At 33.0% G+C, this 21,309-nt stretch overlaps 1 protein-coding gene across 2 annotated transcripts in view; it reads left to right on the top strand.

Annotated features, from left to right (window-relative positions):
- Positions 1 to 21,309, top strand: part of nell2a (neural EGFL like 2a) — a 94,048-nt gene that overhangs the window by 26,234 nt on the left and 46,505 nt on the right. For both annotated transcript variants that reach the window (XM_067379250.1, XM_067379251.1), the window contains exons 8-12: positions 1,763 to 1,891; positions 7,563 to 7,665; positions 10,935 to 11,026; positions 12,621 to 12,726; positions 12,900 to 13,028. In XM_067379250.1, coding sequence (XP_067235351.1) covers positions 1,763 to 1,891; positions 7,563 to 7,665; positions 10,935 to 11,026; positions 12,621 to 12,726; positions 12,900 to 13,028 — 559 coding nt within the window. The remainder of the gene's footprint in view (positions 1 to 1,762; positions 1,892 to 7,562; positions 7,666 to 10,934; positions 11,027 to 12,620; positions 12,727 to 12,899; positions 13,029 to 21,309) is intronic.

Here is a 21,309-nt window from a genome sequence, read left to right as displayed (position 1 = left end):
CCAGTTGAGCTACGTGAAACCCGAAACATGACGCAGATAAAAGGGAACAATGCATTAAAATGAAAGTGTCCTGTTGTCGAAAGGGGTGCAATTTTAGCAAACGCTCCTATGGGTCGTATTTCAAGGAAGTGACAAACGACCTATATGGTCGTATTGGTTGGAGAACATGTTGGTCAAGGCTCGCCCCGATTGGCCTGACGGGGGCGCTACAGCGGTCAAAAGTACAAAATGGATCATATTTTTGAAAAACATACTTTTGCAAACTAGTCCTAGGTTTTTGGCCCGATCAGGACCAAATCGAGATTCTCTGGAGTCTTATTGTCAATAATTATCAAAAAAAGCTTCACGGTCTCTAAAGGCCGCGAAAACATTTAAAGTGGGTGGAGCCACTTTTACTAATATGGCTATAATTCATGAACGGAATGAGATGTTTTCACCAAACTCAGCACATCTATGTAAGAGCTCATTCTGTGGTCGCGTGACAAAGGAAGTGGCGACTGGCCACTTGGTGGCACTATAACATGGAAAAAAAACATGAAACCGGCTATAAATACTTCACTGTTAGTCTGATCGATTTGAAAATTGGCATGCAGTGTCTTTGTCCGAGGTGCCATGACTTTTTATGAGGACATTGACATATCTCAAAAAACATGTCTGCCATCAGCAAATAAAGTTTGAGCAGCTATCAGTCAAGGTTAATGGAGGCCAATCGAAGCGAAATTTCCTGTTAGGCCTGTGAGAAATTCGAAAGAAATTGGACACCGAGGGGCGCCTTTGTGTTTTTCACATGCGTAAAGGATTTTGTATCGCACGATTTTTCGCACACGCCCACAACATTCGTACCACATGGTAGAACTCCTCATTCTGAGCAACTTTTCTCTAGGGCCGCCGCTGTCCATCGAATTGGTATTGGAGATTATTTCAAAAACCAACTTTGGCGAACTAGTCCTAGGTTTTTGGCTCAAGCTTGATAACAGTTAAAAAGCTTTACAAACTATATTATTCATATGGTAAATTGCCTGTATTTGCTGTAAATGGTCTTTTCCATCTATGATCGAGATGGTTACAGGCTTGTTAATTAAAACATCATACCTTTTTACACATGTGCTTAAAGGCCTTAAAGCACTTGAACCCCGATATTTGCTGCTCACAGCTGTATTTTTCAATGTGGAATCTCCATCAGATTAATCAAAAATAACTCACTTGCAATTTTATCTTCTAACCACTGATGGTGATAGAGAGCCCAGAATTCTGTAGTGCGCCTTTAAATAAACAAAATGTTTTTTCAAAGTTGTAAATTTTGCCCCTACTTAAATCTAATCATTTAAATTCAAATTATAGTCTCTTCTTTGGTTCCTCAAATTGATATTTAAAAGTATTTAAAAACTCAACCAAACGTCTCTTGGTCTGGCAATAAACACAGTACATTTCTCCAGTTTTTGTTTGACAGATGAATCTGAGCCCAGTTTTGGGGAACATCTGGGCTGCGTCTGTGCTGTGAATTTAAAGGCTTGTTTAAGGTGTTGTAATAACTCACAGCTGCCAAATGCACAAAACTCTGGCACTGATGAGGAAAAACTCCTCTGATCGAGCGTGTCGAAATAACACCGGCTTAATGAAAAATGCAAACAGCCGATCGCAAATAATCAATCAACCACAGGCGTTTCCTCATCTGCTTTCTGTCAGAAATGGAGTTTAATTGGGGTGAGGTGAGGATTTGCTCTCCGCTTCCTCATCCCTCTGTGCTTTTCTTCTCCTGCAGCTGTCTCTGGCCGAGGAGAAGATGAAAGGTCTGGATTCGTGTTACTGCGAGAGAACGTGTCACGTGAAGGGAGTGACCTACAGAGAGGAGCAGACGTGGACAGATGGGTGCAAGAACTGCACGTGCTCGGTGAGGCTCTTACCACAGCCACAGATATATGCATCAATGCTGGAGCTTTCGCAATAACGTTTATACTATGCTAGATATAATCGCAAAGACTGCTTTATGTTATTTACACATGAGAAATAAGAAGTAAAGGACTGTTCACACCAAGGATGATATCTATAATGATAACTATTAAACACACAGTTTTAAAAATTGCTCTATGAGAATAGCAAAGTTCACAACCCAACTATAAGGAAAACGACACAGATAAAATATATAGTTGAAATCACTTTCAAATTTTTTCCAGCTGATGAATGATAAAAACATCGACGACCAATCAGAATTGTAGTTGTCAATATTGTTAACGTTGTAGTTATTGCTATAGTAACCATTATAGTTATCGTTAAAGTTATCATTATAGTTATTGTTGTTATTGTTTACATTATAGTTATTGCTATATTATCATTGTAGTTATCATTAGTTATTGTTAAAGTTTAATCTTAATAGTTAACGTTATGGTTATTGCTACAGTAACCATTATAGTTATAATTAAAGTTATCGTTGTTGTTGTCCTTATTTTTAACGTTATAGTTATTGCTATAGTTATCATTATAGTTATCATTATAGTTATTGTTGTTATTGTTTACATTATAGTTATTGCTATTTTATCATTGTAGTTATCGTTAGTTATTGTTAAAGTTTAATCTTAATAGTTAACATTATGGTTATTGTTATAGTTGTCCTTGTTTTTAACGTTATAGTTATTGCTGTAGATATCATTATAGTCATCGTTATATTTATTGTTAAAGTTATCTTAATAGTTAACATTATAGTTATTGCTATAGTAACCATTATAGTTAAAACTGTAGTTAACGTTAAAGTTATCGTTATAGTTGTCCTTATTTTTAACGTTATAGTTATTGCTATGGTTATCGTTATAGTTAGCCATATGGTTATCATCGTAGTTGTCATTATTGTTAATGTTATAGTTGTCATTATAGTTATCGTTAATGTTATCATTATAGTTATAGTTATTGTTATCGTTATAGTTATCATTATAGTTATCGTTAAAGTTATCATTATAGTTATTGTTGTTATTGTTTACATTATAGTTATTGCTATATTATCATTGTAGTTATCGTTAGTTATTGTTAAAGTTTAATCTTAATAGTTAACGTTATGGTTATTGCTACAGTAACCATTATAGTTATAATTAAAGTTACCATTGTTGTCCTTATTTTTAACATTGTAGTTATTGCTATAGTTATCATTATAGTCAGCGTTATAGTTATCATTAAAGTTATCTTAATAGTTAACATTATAGTTATTGCTATAGTAACCATTATAGTTAAAACTGTAGCTATCGTTATAGTTGTCCTTATTTTTAACGTTATAGTTATTGCTATAGATATCATTATAGTCATCATTATAGTTATCGTTAAAGTTATCTTAATAGTAAACATTATAGTTATTGCTGTAGTAACCATTATAGTTAAAATTGTAGTTATCATTAAAGTTATCGTTATAGTTATTGTTATAGTTATCGATGTAGTCACTGTTAACGTTATAGTTATTGCTATAGTTATCATTATAGTCATCGTTATAGTAGTGTTAAAGTTATCTTAATAGTTAACATTATAGTTATTGCTATAGTAACCATTATAGTTAAAACTGTAGCTATCGTTATAGTTGTCCTTATTTTTAACGTTATAGTTATTGCTATAGATATCATTATAGTCATCATTATAGTTATCGTTAAAGTTATCTTAATAGTAAACATTATAGTTATTGCTGTAGTAACCATTATAGTTAAAATTGTAGTTATCATTAAAGTTATCGTTATAGTTATTGTTATAGTTATCGATGTAGTCACTGTTAACGTTATAGTTATTGCTATAGTTATCATTATAGTCATCGTTATAGTAGTGTTAAAGTTATCTTAATAGTTAACATTATAGTTATTGCTATAGTAACCATTATAGTTAAAACTGTAGTTATCGTTACAGTTATCGTTACAGTTGTCCTTATTTTTAATGTTATAGTTATTGCTATGGTTATCATTATAGTTATCGTTATAGTTATCCATATAGTTATCATCATAGTTGTCATTATTGTTAATGTTATAGTTATCATTATAGTTATCGTTAAAGTTATCAATATAGTTATAGTTATTGTTATTGTTATAGTTATCATTATAGTTATCATTACAGTTATCTTTATAGTTATTGTAGTTGTCATTATTGTTAACATTAAAGTTATTGCTATAGTTGTCATTATATTTATCATTTTAGTTGTCATTATTGTTATCGGTATAGTTATCATTATAGTTATCGTTATATATTTATAATTGAAGTTGTCATTATTGTTAACGTTATAGTTATTATTATAGTTATTGTTATAGTTGCCATTATAGTTATCGTTAAAGTTATCATTATAGTTTTTGTTATAGTTATCATTTTAGTTATCGTTATAGTTATTGTTGTAGTTGTCATTATTGTTAATGTTATAGTTATCATTATAGTTATCGTTAAAGTTATCAATATAGTTATAGTTATTGTTATTGTTATAGTTATCATTATAGTTATCATTACAGTTATCTTTATAGTTATTGTAGTTGTCATTATTGTTAACATTAAAGTTATTGCTATAGTTGTCATTATATTTATCATTTTAGTTGTCATTATTGTTATCGGTATAGTTATCATTATAGTTATCGTTATATATTTATAATTGAAGTTGTCATTATTGTTAACGTTATAGTTATTATTATAGTTATTGTTATAGTTACCATTATAGTTGCCATTATAGTTATCGTTAAAGTTATCATTATAGTTTTTGTTATAGTTATCATTTTAGTTATCGTTATAGTTATTGTTGTAGTTGTCATTATTGTTAATGTTATAGTTATCATTATAGTTATCGTTAAAGTTATCAATATAGTTATAGTTATTGTTATTGTTATAGTTATCATTATAGTTATCATTACAGTTATCTTTATAGTTATTGTAGTTGTCATTATTGTTAACATTAAAGTTATTGCTATAGTTGTCATTATATTTATCATTTTAGTTGTCATTATTGTTATCGGTATAGTTATCATTATAGTTATCGTTATATATTTATAATTGAAGTTGTCATTATTGTTAACGTTATAGTTATTATTATAGTTATTGTTATAGTTACCATTATAGTTGCCATTATAGTTATCGTTAAAGTTATCATTATAGTTTTTGTTATAGTTATCATTTTAGTTATCGTTATAGTTATTGTTGTAGTTGTCATTATTGTTAATGTTATAGTTATTGCTATAGTTAATATTATAGTTATTGTTAAAGTTACTGTTATAGTTATCATTGTAGTTATCATTATAGTTAATGTTAACATTATAGTTGTCATTATTTTTATTATTGCTATAGTTACCATTATAGTTATTGTTACAGTTATAATTATTGGTACAGTTATTGTTATCTTCATAGATATCGTTCTTGATGTGAAAATACAAAAATACAAGCAAAAAAAATCATGGAAAAACTTGCTATTAAGAGAGAATATTTTGCACAACTGAACTGAAAGATTTATCTCATCTTTCACTCAACACTTGCTTGTGATTGGTCAGTGGTGTCATTAAACTGTATGATTATTGTCTGTGTCTATCTAGCTAATCAGCTTCATGCTAAATAGCGCAATTCTTGTGCTTGAAAATGCTTCGCTCCAAGCAAAATGTGTTTTGCTCATGAATATTTCATATATTCATGAACAAAAACATGTAAAATCCCATGGATGTCACATTTGCTGTATTTTTACTAGTTGAATGGTGTTCAATCAAGTACCGCACACCCAATCAAGCAGTCTGCAATTAGCTAATTAGCAGTGTGCTTGTTCTGCAAACACCGAAATGGCAACAAGATTTGCATGTCGTCTCAAAGGTCACACACAACAGAACGTTCCACTTACACGCGCCCTCAACGTGTAGCAAACCTAATGTAAACACAGATGTGAGGTCGCTCTCAGTGTACCGTTTCACAGGGAAGGACGATTTCTCTCTCGTCTTTCTTTCTCGCTCATTATACATTTATTATCTACGAGTAAGACGAATATTGTGCCGAATGCAAAGTGACAGACGGAGGGATTCTGTCCTATCTTTAGAAGTCCCTGTGCTCCTCTAACAGACGTTAGCTGGTCTCCAATGCGCTCGATGTGTCCAAACAGACAGCGGTCTCGGGCTTTGGTACCGGTTCGGATGAGACAGACGTCCCAGTGAAACTACCAACAGGAAGTTAGTTTGTGAAAGGAACATTATCTTAATTTGGCTTAAAGTGAAGGATGTCATGCTTTAGGGAGACGCGAGTTCCTTCAGACTCTGTGAGGCTTGGAAATCTATTTTTGGGATAAATATGGATATACATTTATACCAACTGCCATAGAAACTATACTGACGTTTTTTTATTTTTTATTATTGTCTCATCTTCTAGTAAATCCTAATTACTTACTGAAACATCATTAAAACAATGTTAATTTACTTGAGAAGTAAATTTGTGTAAGATAAGACTTGTTTTCAAGGAATATATCATGAATTAAGTTAAGTATTTTTTCAAAGCCATTGGCAAATAGTTGACTTATTCAAAAATTAAATTAAATTAACTAATGCAGTTATATATATTTTATGACAATGAGTCTTAATACCTTAATAATAATAATGCAGTTTTGCTTCTCAATTGTTTTTAATATTTTATATTGGAAAACACTAAATAAAATTATTCAAAACTCTGATTTATTTAGTTATTCATTTAGTGAAGCATTTAACAAATTAATATATTATACTAGTTATCATTATAGGCATAGCTTTATGTTTTACGAATCATTTATCGAATCATTTATCGAATCATTTTGTGAATCATTTAGAGAATCAGCAATTTTTTGTAATTAATCATTTAATGAATCATTCAGCGAAATGTTTAGCGAATCATTTTGCCAAGTGCTTAATGAATCATTTTGCTAAACATTTTGGCTTCGTCCGAAATCTCATACTCTCTCTCTCGAGGTGGTACTTATTTTGAATAACTAATTATTTCGCGACCGATAAAAAAAAAAAAAAAAAAAAAATGAGTGTGTGTAGTATGATTGTAATCCAGACATACTACATTCGCCATGATGTCATTATCATGTGACCTACCAGCGTCAGTTGTGTCGCTTCACTGCCATTCACAAATACTCTCCCGTGGCCTCTTCTTTTGCCACATACTGTTTTTCGCCTACTACATAGTAGGGATGTATGTGATTTCAGATGAACATTTTAGAGAATCATTCAGCAAATTATTAGTGAATCATTTAGCAAATCATTTTGTGCATCATTTCGCAAATTGTTTATTGAAACATTTTGTGAATCGTTTAGAGAATCTTTCAGAAAATTCTGAAATGAATCATTTAGCGAATCATTTCACCAATTGTTCAACAAATCATTTAGCAAATCATTTTTTAAATCACTTAGCTAATCGTTTAACAAATCATTTAGCAAATCAGGGTCATTCTTATGAACCATCCTGGCAGAAATCACAGTGTTGCATTTTTACTTGTTCTGCAGCAAGCTCAAAACTCAATCTCGACTGTATTTTAACAACCTTTAGCATTACTACAGTTACCACAAGCTACTCACAGTAGTTCCAGCAGCACTGACTGAACGTTTGAACTTCTGTAGAATGGGACCGTCCGATGTGAGAAGATTTTGTGCCCCCTGCTCGAGTGTCCTGATGGTACGGCCCCGGGGTATGTGTCAGGAACCTGCTGCAAAGAGTGCCAGTGTAAGTACACACACACACACATTTGTTTTTGTGAATTGTGGGGACATTTCATAGGCGTAATGGTTTTTATACTGTACAAACCATATTTTCTATCCCCCTACACCAACCCTACCCCTAAACCTAACCATCACAGGAAACTGTGCACACTTTTACTTTCTCACAAAAACTCATTCTGTATGATTTATAAGTCTTCTGAAAAGTGGGGACATGGGTAATGTCCTCATAAGTCACCTCTTTTTGTAATACCTATGTCATTATACACATTTGTGTCCTGATATGTCACAAAAACACACACACACACACACACACAGACACACACACACACTCTCCTTACAACCGCCTCCACAGTGTTGCCTGACAACTGACCACACACTTGTGTTGCTAAGCTACACCCACACTCCATCTCCAGAGGTGTCAAGCTGCACATTTACATATTCAAATAAATTATTTATCACAAGCCAATAAACACGCAGCCCTGCAAGGGTTATGCAAATGCATATTTGATTTTAAACATCTCGAGCCACTTTATAGACAAAAAGCAGTTTCTATACGAGCCATATGAAGTGGAAACACAATCGCAGAGTCTGTTCTTCTGTCTTCATGCTCAATACTGAGGAATAAATCAGTTAGCATCGTCTGATGAGCTGCCGTCTGTGAAGCCCAGTGTTTTGATACGGGTCATTATCGTCACAGCTAATTTATTCAGTTATAATTAAGAAGTGAAGATGACCCTGCTGTATTATTAGTCATAGTTGATATCCATGCTAATTTCTGAGTTAGTGCTCATTTCTGCAGCAAAACCCATTCGTTTAACTGATTTAGCCTTAGCATGGGAGTAACGTAAAGTTACATAAAATAAAAACATAACACCATATATAAATTAAATATTACATAAACATTTAACCAAGTATGCCTGCTTTCAACGTAAAAAAAATATAAATAAATTTTTTTCAGCTTGTTGCACCCAATTAATTAAAAATATACAGTTTATTATTTACATAAAATCATTTGCACATATTTACATAAATGTTTAAATATGCTAATTATATCAGGGTGACTAAATCTACTATTTATTACATGCTAAATATGCTATTTATTATATTTCAACTTGATCTCATATTTCCCATTTTTATGTATAAACTGAAATGACATAATTTTATATAAATATATTATTATATATATATATAAAAAATACAGTATAGTAGTAGGTGATCTATACATAAAATGTTTAAATGTTTTATTACTTATATATATATATATATATATATATAATCATGATATATCATGATGGTTACATGATGCAATTAATGTTAATTAATGTGCAAACAACGCAACACGTTAGAAGTTAAATGCAGAGTTTTTCAAAACTGCTTCCTGTTTACAAATATGTGACATTCATTTCTGATGATCTTCTCATTGAATATTGATTCACTTGGAAATGAATCACATTACGGCAGAAAAATGGATTGCAAAAACCATTTCAAGTTGATTTTCAGAACAAACGGTTGAACCAAACTGAGTACTCAATTAGCTACAAGCTAGCAGTAGTTAATAGTTAACTTTCCACACCAATTAGAAACGACTGGTTGAACCCTGAACTCTATTTCAGAGCTTCAGCTGACTTCACTCACAATAAACATTAAAGATTCATTTCTAAGTATTTTTTTTATCTGTGGTAATTTAGCTGACACACGCTCCTTTTGGAACGACAGATTGTTTTCATCAGATATCTATAAAGGTTTCTCTTTCGTTCTGATAGTGTTTGTGGCCGTTTGGTTCAAAGCGTCTCTCAGTCTTCTGTTTCTGGAGAATATTTCTCTCCAGAGCGTTTTGGCTGCTATTTTCGGCTCGTGTCGATCTCCTACTGTGCCGTGAAACTGTGTACATTCGTTTCTTCCACCAAACGCTGGCAAACTTCATCCTGGAACAAAAACACAAACCTACAATTAAATAATATAGTGTTTATGCATGATCTACTAGAGCTTTAATTATGAAATTCACTTAGTATAATTACTGTTCAAGAAGTGTTTAATGCCTACCTGTTTAATGGTGATAAATAAATAAAAGCAGATATTTCAACATGCACACAGGCAAATGTAAATAGTAACTTCAGCTCATTTCTTCTCAAAAAGACACTTGATTTCAGGAAATCATTGGTGATTGTTGTAGCAAACAGCAGAAATGATTCATTTAATCTGTATGAAAGGTTCTCTGAGTCTGTATTTAAAGTCAGAGGAGGAAATAATTGCTGTCCTGGGAGCAATTATCGCCTCAGACGTCTTGTAATCGTCGGTTGTTTGCTGTTTTGTTTAACTCCAGATTTCCATACCGTAGCATTTCTACAGCTCACATTAATAGTGCAGGTTTCATTTGTGCTGCTTGTGTTTTCTGCTGAGTCACATCATGCTTTTGTTTGAAAGTTTCCAAATATTCAAACTAACTATCCATAACTAAATAACACAAAGTAAAGTGAGTTTACAGGGATAATTCACCCCAAAATCATCATTTACTCATGCCAAACCTGTAGGACTTTATTTCTTCTATGGATCATAAATGTTTCAGACTCAACACTAATTACTACTCTCAAGTGACAACAAGTCACATAAAGCCAATCTCATCTGCTTGATGCTCTCCAAATGTAAACGGTACTATCACCCATTTCTAAACTGCTCAATGTGAGGCATTAAGGTATAATAATCATTAGCACATGAATTTCTGTAAAAGTGCTCTACAGATAAAAGTTTTTTTGTCCATACAGTCAAAGTCAAATTGGTTCTAAAGGCTTGTTCGCACCAAGAATGATAACTTTAACGATAACTATATTATCATTGACACCAGGGTACGATATTTTCATTCTAAGCTGTTTTGTCATCTGTCACTTTAAATGCTCGAGCTCCTAAAAAGCAGAATAGATTCTGATTGGCTGTCAGTGTTTCTATCGTTCTTCAGCTAGAAAAAGTTCTGAAATCAATTTCAATGATATAATTTCTCTGTGCCGTTTTTTTAATAGTTGTGCTGTGGACTTCTTTTACATTTTAGAGCGATATCTTAATCCTTATAGTTATCGTCCTTAGTGTGAACGGCCTTAATGTTGTTTTGGACCCAATAAACTTTTATTGTATTAACAAAACCAGTGGAAAATCAGCAGAGAATATGTTCTTTTGCATTCCACAGGATCGTATCAGTATCCGGATAGGCCGCCTGCAGGTGTGTGCATATGGAAGAGTGTATCTGCATGTTTGTTTATGTTTGTTTGTGTTTTTCTGCAGCGATGTGCTTGTTTTCGGAGCAGACGCTGGTGGAAGGACACCGTTGTGCTGTTCATCATCCCTCTGGACTCTGCCAGCTGTTTGAATGCAGGGTACAAATCTTTACAACTGCTTCTATATATTGGTATAAAACACACAAAAATGTATGTATATGTGTATTTACATATATGTTTTGCGTTCCTCTAGAAACTTTGCATTAGCAAAAAACAAAAGTTTTAAAGGTGCCCTAGAGGTGCCTTTTCAAAAGATGTAATATAAGTCTAAGGTGTCTCCTGAATGTGTCTGTGAAGTTTCAGCTCAAAATACCCCATAGATTTTTTTTTATTAATTTTTTTTAACTGCCTATTTTGAGCCATTATTACATATGCACCGATTAAGCGTGCGGCCCCTTTAAATCTCCCGCTCCCCCGCCCCCGCGAGCTCTCAACTGCCTTAAACAGCAAACACAAAGTTCACACAGCTAATATAACCCTAAAAATGGATCTTTACAGAGTGTTCATCATGCATACATCGATTCCTGTGAGTATAGTATTTATTTGGATGTTTACATTTGTTTATGAATGAGTTTGATAGTGCTCCGTGGCTAACGGCTAATGCTACACTGTTGGAGAGATTTATAAAGAATGAAGTTGTGTTTATGAATTATACAGACTGCAAGTGTTTAAAAATGAAAATAGCGACGGCTCTTGTCTCCGTGAATACAGTAAGAAACTATGGTAACTTTAACCACATTTAACAGTACATTAGCAACATGCTAACGAAACATTTATTTAGAAAGACAATTTACAAATATCACTAAAAATATCATGTTATCATGGATCATGTCAGTTATTATTGCTCCATCTGCCATTTTTCGCTATTGTTCTTGCTTGCTTACCTAGTCTGATGATTCAGCTGTGCACAGATCCAGACGTTAATACTGGCTGCCCTTGTCTAATGCCTTGAACATGGGCTGGCATATGCAAATATTGGGGGCATACATATTAATGATCCCAACTGTTACGTAACAGTCGGTGTTATGTTGAGATTCACCTGTTCTTCAGAGGTATTTTAAACAAATGAGATTTATATAAGAAGGAGGAAACAATGGAGTTTGAGACTCACTGTATGTCATTTCCATGTACTGAACTCTTGTTATTCAACTATGCCAAGATAAATTAAATTTTTCATTCGAGGGCACCTTTAAACGCAAAGTTTCTCGTGGGAAATGCAAAAGCATCCAATGTTCTCGCAACTCTTTATGGTCATTTAAGAATTTTTAACACGTTTAAGACTGTGCTTACAAGGATACTTGCCAATAACGGCATTTCTTCATAATTTCGCCTTAAAGAACTCAATGCAGTACTCACATGCTGTCTGGAGCGGCTTTCTGTGTGCGCGTTTAGAGTGAGCCTCTTCATAGACATCGCACTAGTATATCTTTGAGTCTAATTGTGCTTGAAAAATATGTGCTTGGTTTAAAAGTACTTGAATGAATGAAAGAAAGATCGTATAAGGTAACGCTAGCCAAATGAATGCTAGGAACAAATGAATACTGCACCAATTGTGTTAAATATATTTAATATGTAAAAATGAAAAAATGTATCATAAATTTAACAAACAAATTCAAGTTAATTTTGACAGCCCTAAAGTTTATATACATAAGAATACACACAAACATATATAATTAATTTTTTTTTTTTTCAGGATCGTACTATGCATAGAGTTACGAACTCTGAAGACTGTCCACAGCTCACCTGTGCTGAATCTGATCAGATCACACTCACAGACAGATGCTGCAAAGTCTGCAGAGGTACGTAAGGATATCCGGCTTCATTCTGGCTTCAAAACCTCTCTGAGAATTTGTTGATTACTACAGTATGTACGATGATTGGTGTGATTAGTTTGACTGACCTTTAGCTGTTCAGTGTTTCTAGTAGGATAAATCCATAAATGTAAATCCAACTCTTCTATCTCGGGTTAAAGGTCACGACTTCTGCGCCGAGGACAACATCTGCACGGAGAACTCGGCCTGCGTTAACTTAGACGCCGGCGCTACCTGCAGCTGCAAGAACGGCTTCCGGCCGCTGCGCGAGGACAGCGCGTACTGCGAAGGTGAGGCGTCACTCAATCGGGTCAGCTGATCTGACAGATAATCCGTTAATTGCCTGGCCGTGTTGCTGCAGAACACGTGTGGCATTTTCATGTGCATACACTGCGGGAAATGAATAATAATTACAGCAAGCTGAGGAACAGGAATTTTAACAGCATTAGAGCCGCTGGCTGATTTTAATATTCCAGGATATACATTATTATTCCAGGACATCTGTATAATGGCTTTTCTTGTGATAATTGGATTTTTCTCTTGTTAAAATGCTGCAGAATCAAGTGTTGACATAAAATAGGTCACCATTACAGAGGAAATTATTTCAATGCTTCTGATATGAAGCAAATGTCAGCCAACATGTAATATTTAATGTGTGTATATATATATATATTTATAATTTTGTTCAGTGTATTTAAATAAAAAATAAAAAAAATATATATATATATATATATATATATATATATATATATATATATATATATATTTTTTTTTTTTAAATTTAAATACACTGAACAAAATTATAAATGCAACACTTTTGTTTTTGCCCCCATTTTTCATGAGCTGAACTCAAAGATCACACAAGATGTACACAAAAGGCATATTTTTCTCAAATATTGCTCACAAATCTGTCTAAATCTGTGTTATTGAGCACTTCTCCTTTGCCGAGATAATCCATCCACCTCACAGGTGGGGCTTATCAAGATGCTGATTAGACAGCATGATCTCTGCACAGGTGTGCCTCAGGCTGGACACAATATAAGGTCACTCTAAAAACTTACTAACCAAAGACTGTCAGAAACCATCTCAGGGAAGCTCATCTGCATGCTCGTCGTCCTCATCGGGGTCTCGACCTGACTGCATTCGTCGTCGTAACCAACTTCAGTGGGCAAATGCTCACATTCGATGGCGTCTGGCACTTTAGAGAGGTGTTCTCTTCACGGATGAATCCCGGTTTTCACTGTACAGGGCAGATGGCAGACAGCGTGTATGGCACTGCATGAGGCTAATGGTGGTCACACCAGATACTGACTGGTTTCGGACTCCCCCAATACAGTAAAACTGCACATTTTAGAGTGACCTTATATTGTGTCCAGCCTGAGGCACATCTGTGCAGTAATCATGCTGTCTAATCAGCATCTTGATAAGCCCCACCTGTGAGGTGGGTGGATTATCTCGGCAAAGGAGAAGTGCTCACTAACACAGATTTAGACAGATTTGTGAACAATATTTGAGAGAAATAGGCCTTTTGTGTACATAGAAGAAGTCTTAGATCTTTGAGTTGGGGGCAAAAACAAAAGTGTTGCGTTTATAATTTTGTCCATTGTATGTAATTTAAAAATATTTTATATATATATATATATATATATATATATATATATATATATATATATATATATATATATATATATATATATAATATTTAATGCATGAGATATGTATATATATATATATATATATATATATATATATATATATATATATATATATATATATATAGTTTATAGTTGCTAGTTTAGTAGTTTTTATTAGTACAGAAATGTGTCAATATTTAGTACAATTAATTACTATACAATAATTATTTTAATAATAATGCAATATTAACATATTTTAGATCATATATTATTAATAACTAATATAAATATGATAAATAGTATGTAAATTCAGCAATAAGGAATTTTCCGACCATGTTATTTTTGTGAGTCGCTCATGACGCAAGACGCTGAAAAACAGGAAAAGTTTTATGTACATTCATGAACAAAACGCGATGTGAAAGTGAAATAAAACAATGTGTTGAGATGTATTTGATGCTTTTCTCATCTAAAAAGCACATAATAATCCATCACATTGATATGCAATTAGTGTGACTAATTGATCATCATATTTTGTTATTCTATAATTTATTCAGTGACATTTCTGAATTGATTGACAGCTCTAAAAATAAAGAATCCTCCCTTATCCATGTTGTTTTTCACGCACATGACTAATTAACCAAGCGGCATTATTGATGCATGACTGGAATCCGTCAGATTCCTCTCCTGTTTTGGCATCTTAATTGGCTGCAATTGTGTATCGGTGAGAGTAAGTCATCAATGTCTTTCCCCTCCACCTTCCTCATCCTCCTTTTCCCCTCTCAAAGCCGAGCCGAGCCGCGGATGGCCTACTTTTGTTGAATGTCTAATGACTCCGGCTGTGTTTCTGGGGACGCTGCGCCCCCGTCACCTCCCCACACATCAGTCGGATCTCTAATGAAACCTGTTCATCTCGCCAGCTAAAAATAAACCCGGGAGATGCGTGCGGATGACCCAGCCTATGCTCACGTGCACGGCCGGTCAGGTAATTATCAAAGACCAGGAGGATATGAATAATTAAAGATGCTATCAGACACGCCGGCTTAAAGCAAGTTCGACGGTGGGTTCTGCCTAAATGTTCCCGTGGGACCCCGTTCTGGACGCTGTCAGATCTAGTTCGTCGAAACCGACGGGAAGGGGAACAGCGGGAGAAGAAATCAAAGCATGGATGTGTTTTGAAATAGAAAGGCAAAATAAAAAAGGCCATGTGTAACCCAGAAATGTTGGCTGGTGAGACGGATACACCAGCAGTGTCCCACTTCCAGACTCATTTGTCACCTCTTTCTTTTTAACCTTGCTGGTTTAGATGTAACACCTGGCGCTGAGGTTTCCATCATTAGCTGGAGGAAAATATCTGCTTTTAGCTCCATAAATTGAAGGCATTTGCACATTCTAGTTGTTTAGTACAGTAAACATAATTTTCATAGCTGGGCGGTTGGACCGAAATCATATCTCACAGTGGCTGTACATATTATTATCTCAGTTTTTGCCATAAGTTTAATTACAAATAATTCATATTTTAATAATAATGTGTTTATGGATTTTTTTGTATAATTCTCTTGTGATGCTTCCTTTTATATTATCAATTACTTATAAATTTGGATCTTTAGGAACTCAAATTAAACAATCAGATGATTCATTTTAAATTAATAAACTCAGTCTGACATCGGTGTAAAAACACATTTTAAAACAAAACTATAATATTAATAAAAATATAAATACATAAATATTTAGTTTCAATAAATATATAATTATTAAAGTGTTTATGTATTAAAAGTAATTTAACATGTATATATTTTAATTATAAATATATTAATATATATTAAATTATAAATAAATATATATTATAAAATGAATGTTTAATATAATTTTATTATATTAAACAAATTTTATATTAATATTTATATTAATATTATGCATTTATTTATTATATTATTTTTTTCAAACTGATGTGAATTTAAATGAATTGTGTATATATATATATATCATCACGTCATAGTTTGAAAAAAATTATATTTAATGCTTAATATTAATATAAATGAAGAAATAGACAATTATTATATATATATATATATATATATATATATATATATATATATATATATATATATATATATATATAGTATATAAAGTCACATTATAACTGTTTAAAACTATATGTATATTTATTGAAGTATTGTATTTTAATTAACATGTATTTAAAATTTTTGTATACACACACACACACACATATATATATGAAAAAAAATATATAAATGATATTTATATAGTGTAGATTATATTATTTAAACATTACAACACTTTAAAATTAAACAAATAATATGACAAATAATATTACATAAATAATATATAATAATAATAATAATAAATATATATATATATATATTTTTTAATAATAATATATATAAATATATAAATATATATAAATAATTTGAAGCTGTTGTTCTAGAACAATAGTTTGTTATAAACATAAATCGAATGTTCAACAAGTTGTAATGTCATCATATGGCCTCATTTCACCTGATATTATCATGAGTCAGCAGGATAATGTGTCCGATGACCAAACAACCTCAGATTCAAACCTGTGATGTTGAACCAGAACATGTTAAATTTCATGAACTGTTACTACAAATCCCCAAACACCACAGAGGCGAAACTTCCCCGTCGTCGTCTCACCATCTCCAGCATCAGGAGACTCAGAAACACTTTCCTTATTTCATTATGCAGGCGGAGGAGCGCGGAGTCTCTCTCAAGAAGCGCTACGTAGTTCTTTAAAGGCGTCATGAGCATTGGCAAGATAAAAATAGCTCGAGTCTGTGCTGATGAGATCAGTCCCGTTTCAATATTTCATGCGTGGTGTTGTAGGGCGTGAGCTCGAGGGAATACGGCACTCCCTCCTACAGCTTCTCTTTCACACACGCCCTGCTCGAGTAGATTCACGCTGCTTTGGCGCATAATAAAGGTTTCAGTCGTGTGCCGCTGGAGAGAGAGAGATGGACTGAAGGGCGAAGTGTGTCCTGATTATTCCAGACAGAGACGCAGACGTTTAGCGCTTCTCACTGGGAGTTACAGTAGATCTTCTGCTCGCCAGCGCTGCATTTATTTGATCAAAAATACAGGAAAAATTTTGAAATATTTTTATGATTTAAAATGGCTTTTTACTATGTGAATATATAGTAAAATGTAATTTATTCCTGTGATCAAAGCTGAATTTTCAGCATTACTCCGGTCTTCAGTGTCACATGATCCTTTTTTTTTAATGTTTGAAATAAATGTCCTGCTCTCAAGCTGTAGTAGATCTGCAGATGATGAATCCATTCAAGTCTCTTAAATCCTGCAGAATAGCTGGATGTCCTTGACGCTGTGGAGGCTTGAGTTCACCTTGTTAATTTGCAGTTATTCAAGCCATTTAAATGAAATATATCAAAAGCAGCGTGTACATTAACTGACAGGCTGATTGCGGCATGAACCCGGCGCACGATGTCATTTCCTGCAGGTCTGAGCAGGAAATGTCTGTAGGTGATCGGGGGTAATTGGCGCTGACTGTAAAAGTGCAGTTGAATCCCAAATGTAATTAGATGAAATGAGAGCGACGGCTGAAACTGACGCTGGTTTAGGGAAGATTGTAGGGCTGAACATCCGGAGACAGTCAGAATAGAGAGCATATTTAAAGTGATTTTTCCACATTCATCTTTCTTTAGTGTGTAATGCTGTTGTTTGAGCTTGAAAAAGCGGGAGTTATTCTCTATATCAGTCTCAGTGTTTCTGAACTGAACCTGTTCAATAAAAATAATCAACATTCAAGCATGAAAACCTGTTCTAGTACAGCCCAAAAACAACATCAAGTCTTTGAGAAAGGCATAATATGGGCTCTTTAATTCAGTGAGGTCGTGTACTGGTGTCGGATTTCAAGTGGAAGAAATTTAGATTAAATGAAATAGGCCTCATTGATGAAGCACTAGTAGAACGAATTTCTGTGTAAAGTTGACAGGTTATTTAGGAATTCACAACTATTTTGCAACTATTTACATAATCAAACTAATACATGAATGAGGCCGATTGGACGGATTAAACATCTGTGTCCCAGACTCAATTTCATTTGAAATGAAAAAGAAAATGCCTGAATAAAAATAAATAAATAAAAAATGGCACAAATGGAAAATGAATGGTTAATAAATAAATAAACAAACAAACAAACAAATAAATAAATAAATAAATAAATAAATAAATAAATAAATAAATAATGTGTTTTTCTTTCATATTGTCCCTATTAAAAATAAGTAAAAATGCATAAATAAATAAATATGAATGAATGAAAAGTAAAAAGGCCAAAAATGGAAAATTAATGAAATTTATGAATGAATGAATGAATGAATGAATGAATGAATGAATGAATGAATGAATGAATGAAAAAGAAAAAATGCAAAAAATGGAAAATCAATAAATAAAATACAAAAATGGAAAATGGAAGAAATTTGTGAATGACTGAATGAATGAATGAATGAATGAATGAATGAATGAATGAATGAATGAATGAGTGAAAAGAAAAAATGCATAAATAAATAAATAAAACACAAAAATGGAAAATGGATGAAATTTGTGAATCAATGAATAAATGAATGAAAAGTAAAAAGGCAAAAAATGGAAAATTTGTGAAATTTATGAAGGAATGAAATGCATAGAAAATAAATTGTATGAAAAATAAATAAAAGCATACATACATACATACAAGGATTGCATGCTTTTCTTTTCATACTGTCCCTGTTAAAAAAGTAGAAATGGAAAATGAATGAATGCATGAATAAATTTAGCTTGTTTGTAATTTGGCAGCTACCACAACTATATCTGTGCCGAGGAACAAGTGAAAATTACAAACAAACAAACAATAACAATAAATAAAGTAAATAAAGCGAATAAATAAATAAATAGTGTCTGTTCTAACTGATGTCAGTTCACTTTATTACTTCTTCTATTACTTCTAGTCACTGAGGATCAGACAAAATCTGTGGATTGAATTTAGGGTGAAATCGGATTCAAACCGCATTAAACGAGCCATGAGTACTTCACCTTTACTGATGATGATTTAAACACATTTATCAATCAAATAATCAAAGATTCCATGACTCTGGATTCTCATTTCTGCTGTCTTTCAAAGTCAAAGTCTATTCATAGTCTGATCCGTCTTAAGCCGGTTGCTGTGTTTTGGGTCTGAGCTGGTTTTTGCTGCTCAACCAGCTTAGACCGGCTGAAAACCAGCTACCGTGCTCCAGCTAGCATCTTAAGCTGGATTGTCTCTCTTTTTCTCCCCGGACTCCAGACTTCTGTGGCGTAAATGACAATTGATTACCGTGTGGGATTCTTGGAGGGCTGCGACTGATGACAAACGAGAGGCTGTTGTCAGTCTATTCTCCTCGGATCTCGCGGGACGCACCCGCTCTATGAGTCGCGCAGCTTCGTTTTCCGTTAAAAGAGCACTTTATATGAGACAAAACAATTCATTAGGATTAATACGGCCTGCCAGAGTCCATTCGTTCTCGCTGCGGTGCCGGGAAGTTTATTCACTTTATTGCTTCTGCCTCCGAATGCCAAAGAAGCTCTTCAGATAGTAGCGTGATTTATTGGCTGTGAGAGCGAGTTAATGAGACTATAGTCACGCTTTCCGAGGACTAGTTGTCAACGCCACCTTTTCATGTTATTGCCGCTTTGTTGTCATCTTGCCAAATCTCATTAATTATTTAAGGCACTTTCAAGGTTTCTTCTGTTGGCCAGGAAGGACAGTGTGTTTGAGTGGCTCTTAATGACTGAGGTCTGTCTGCACTCGTTATCATGAGGATCATTAGTTGAAGCACGACAGGTTATTTGTTAAGCACTGGACGCTGATCTTTCAGTTGAGGCTCGGGTGTTTAGTGAACACTAAAGAAATCAATGCGCTCTTTTCTTCATCTGAACTAAGATCATGTGTATGTTATACACTGACCACATTAACAGTCCAACAACTGATTAGTGAGGTCAACTTATTATTTCAGCTTTTTCAACACTTCTCACAGAGGGTTTTTAACATGCTGCATGCTGTGTAAAAATATCTGAAAATATATCTATGTTTGTAATGAAATATATTTGTAGGTCCTATTTAAAATAATACCTCATTAAAAAATAAAAATAAATAAATAACACTGATTCTTAAACAGTCCATCAAAGGAGAGAGATGGTGTAACCTCATCCACCAGCATATCACTAACTACTCATGATAACTAGCCAAACAATAACTATGATTTTTAAATCAGAATTTTAACTTGTCATAATTATACAATTTAAAGTCAGAATTTCAACTTTTTATGTCAATTTCAACTTTTTATTTCATAATTTTAACTGTCAATTTTGACTTTTTATAGTCATAATTACAACTTAAGTCAGAATTTAAAGTTAGGTTGTCATAATTTCGACTTTTTTGTCTATTTCAGCCGTCATAATTATGACTTTTTAAGTAAGAATTTAAACTTGGTATATCATAATTTTGACTTTTTAACGTCATAATTTTGACTTTTTATCAATTTCAACCTGCCATAATTGTGATTTTTTTTTAAGTAATCTGAAACTTTTTGTCATAATTTTTCTCTTTATGTCATAATTTTGTATTTTTACTGTCATTATTTTGTCTTTTTATGTCATAATTTTCTTTGTCATAATTTTGACTTTTAATGTCATAATTACAACTTTTTAAGTCAGAATTTAAACGTCACAATTTCGACTATTTGTCAATCTGTCATAATTTTGATGTTTTAACATCATAATTTTGACTTTTTAACGTCATAATTTTGACTTTTTAACATCATAATTTTGAATTTTTAAATTTCAAATTGTCATAATTATGAATTTTTAAGTAATTTCAACTTTGTTGTAATTTTGGCTGTCATAATTACGACTTTTAAAGTCAGAATTT

This window comes from Chanodichthys erythropterus, chromosome 24, assembly GCF_024489055.1.
Source record: "Chanodichthys erythropterus isolate Z2021 chromosome 24, ASM2448905v1, whole genome shotgun sequence".
NCBI classification, from domain to species: Eukaryota; Metazoa; Chordata; class Actinopteri; order Cypriniformes; family Xenocyprididae; genus Chanodichthys; species Chanodichthys erythropterus.
Note: the sequence above shows the minus strand (reverse complement) of the source record. Positions and strands in the feature narration are given on the sequence as shown.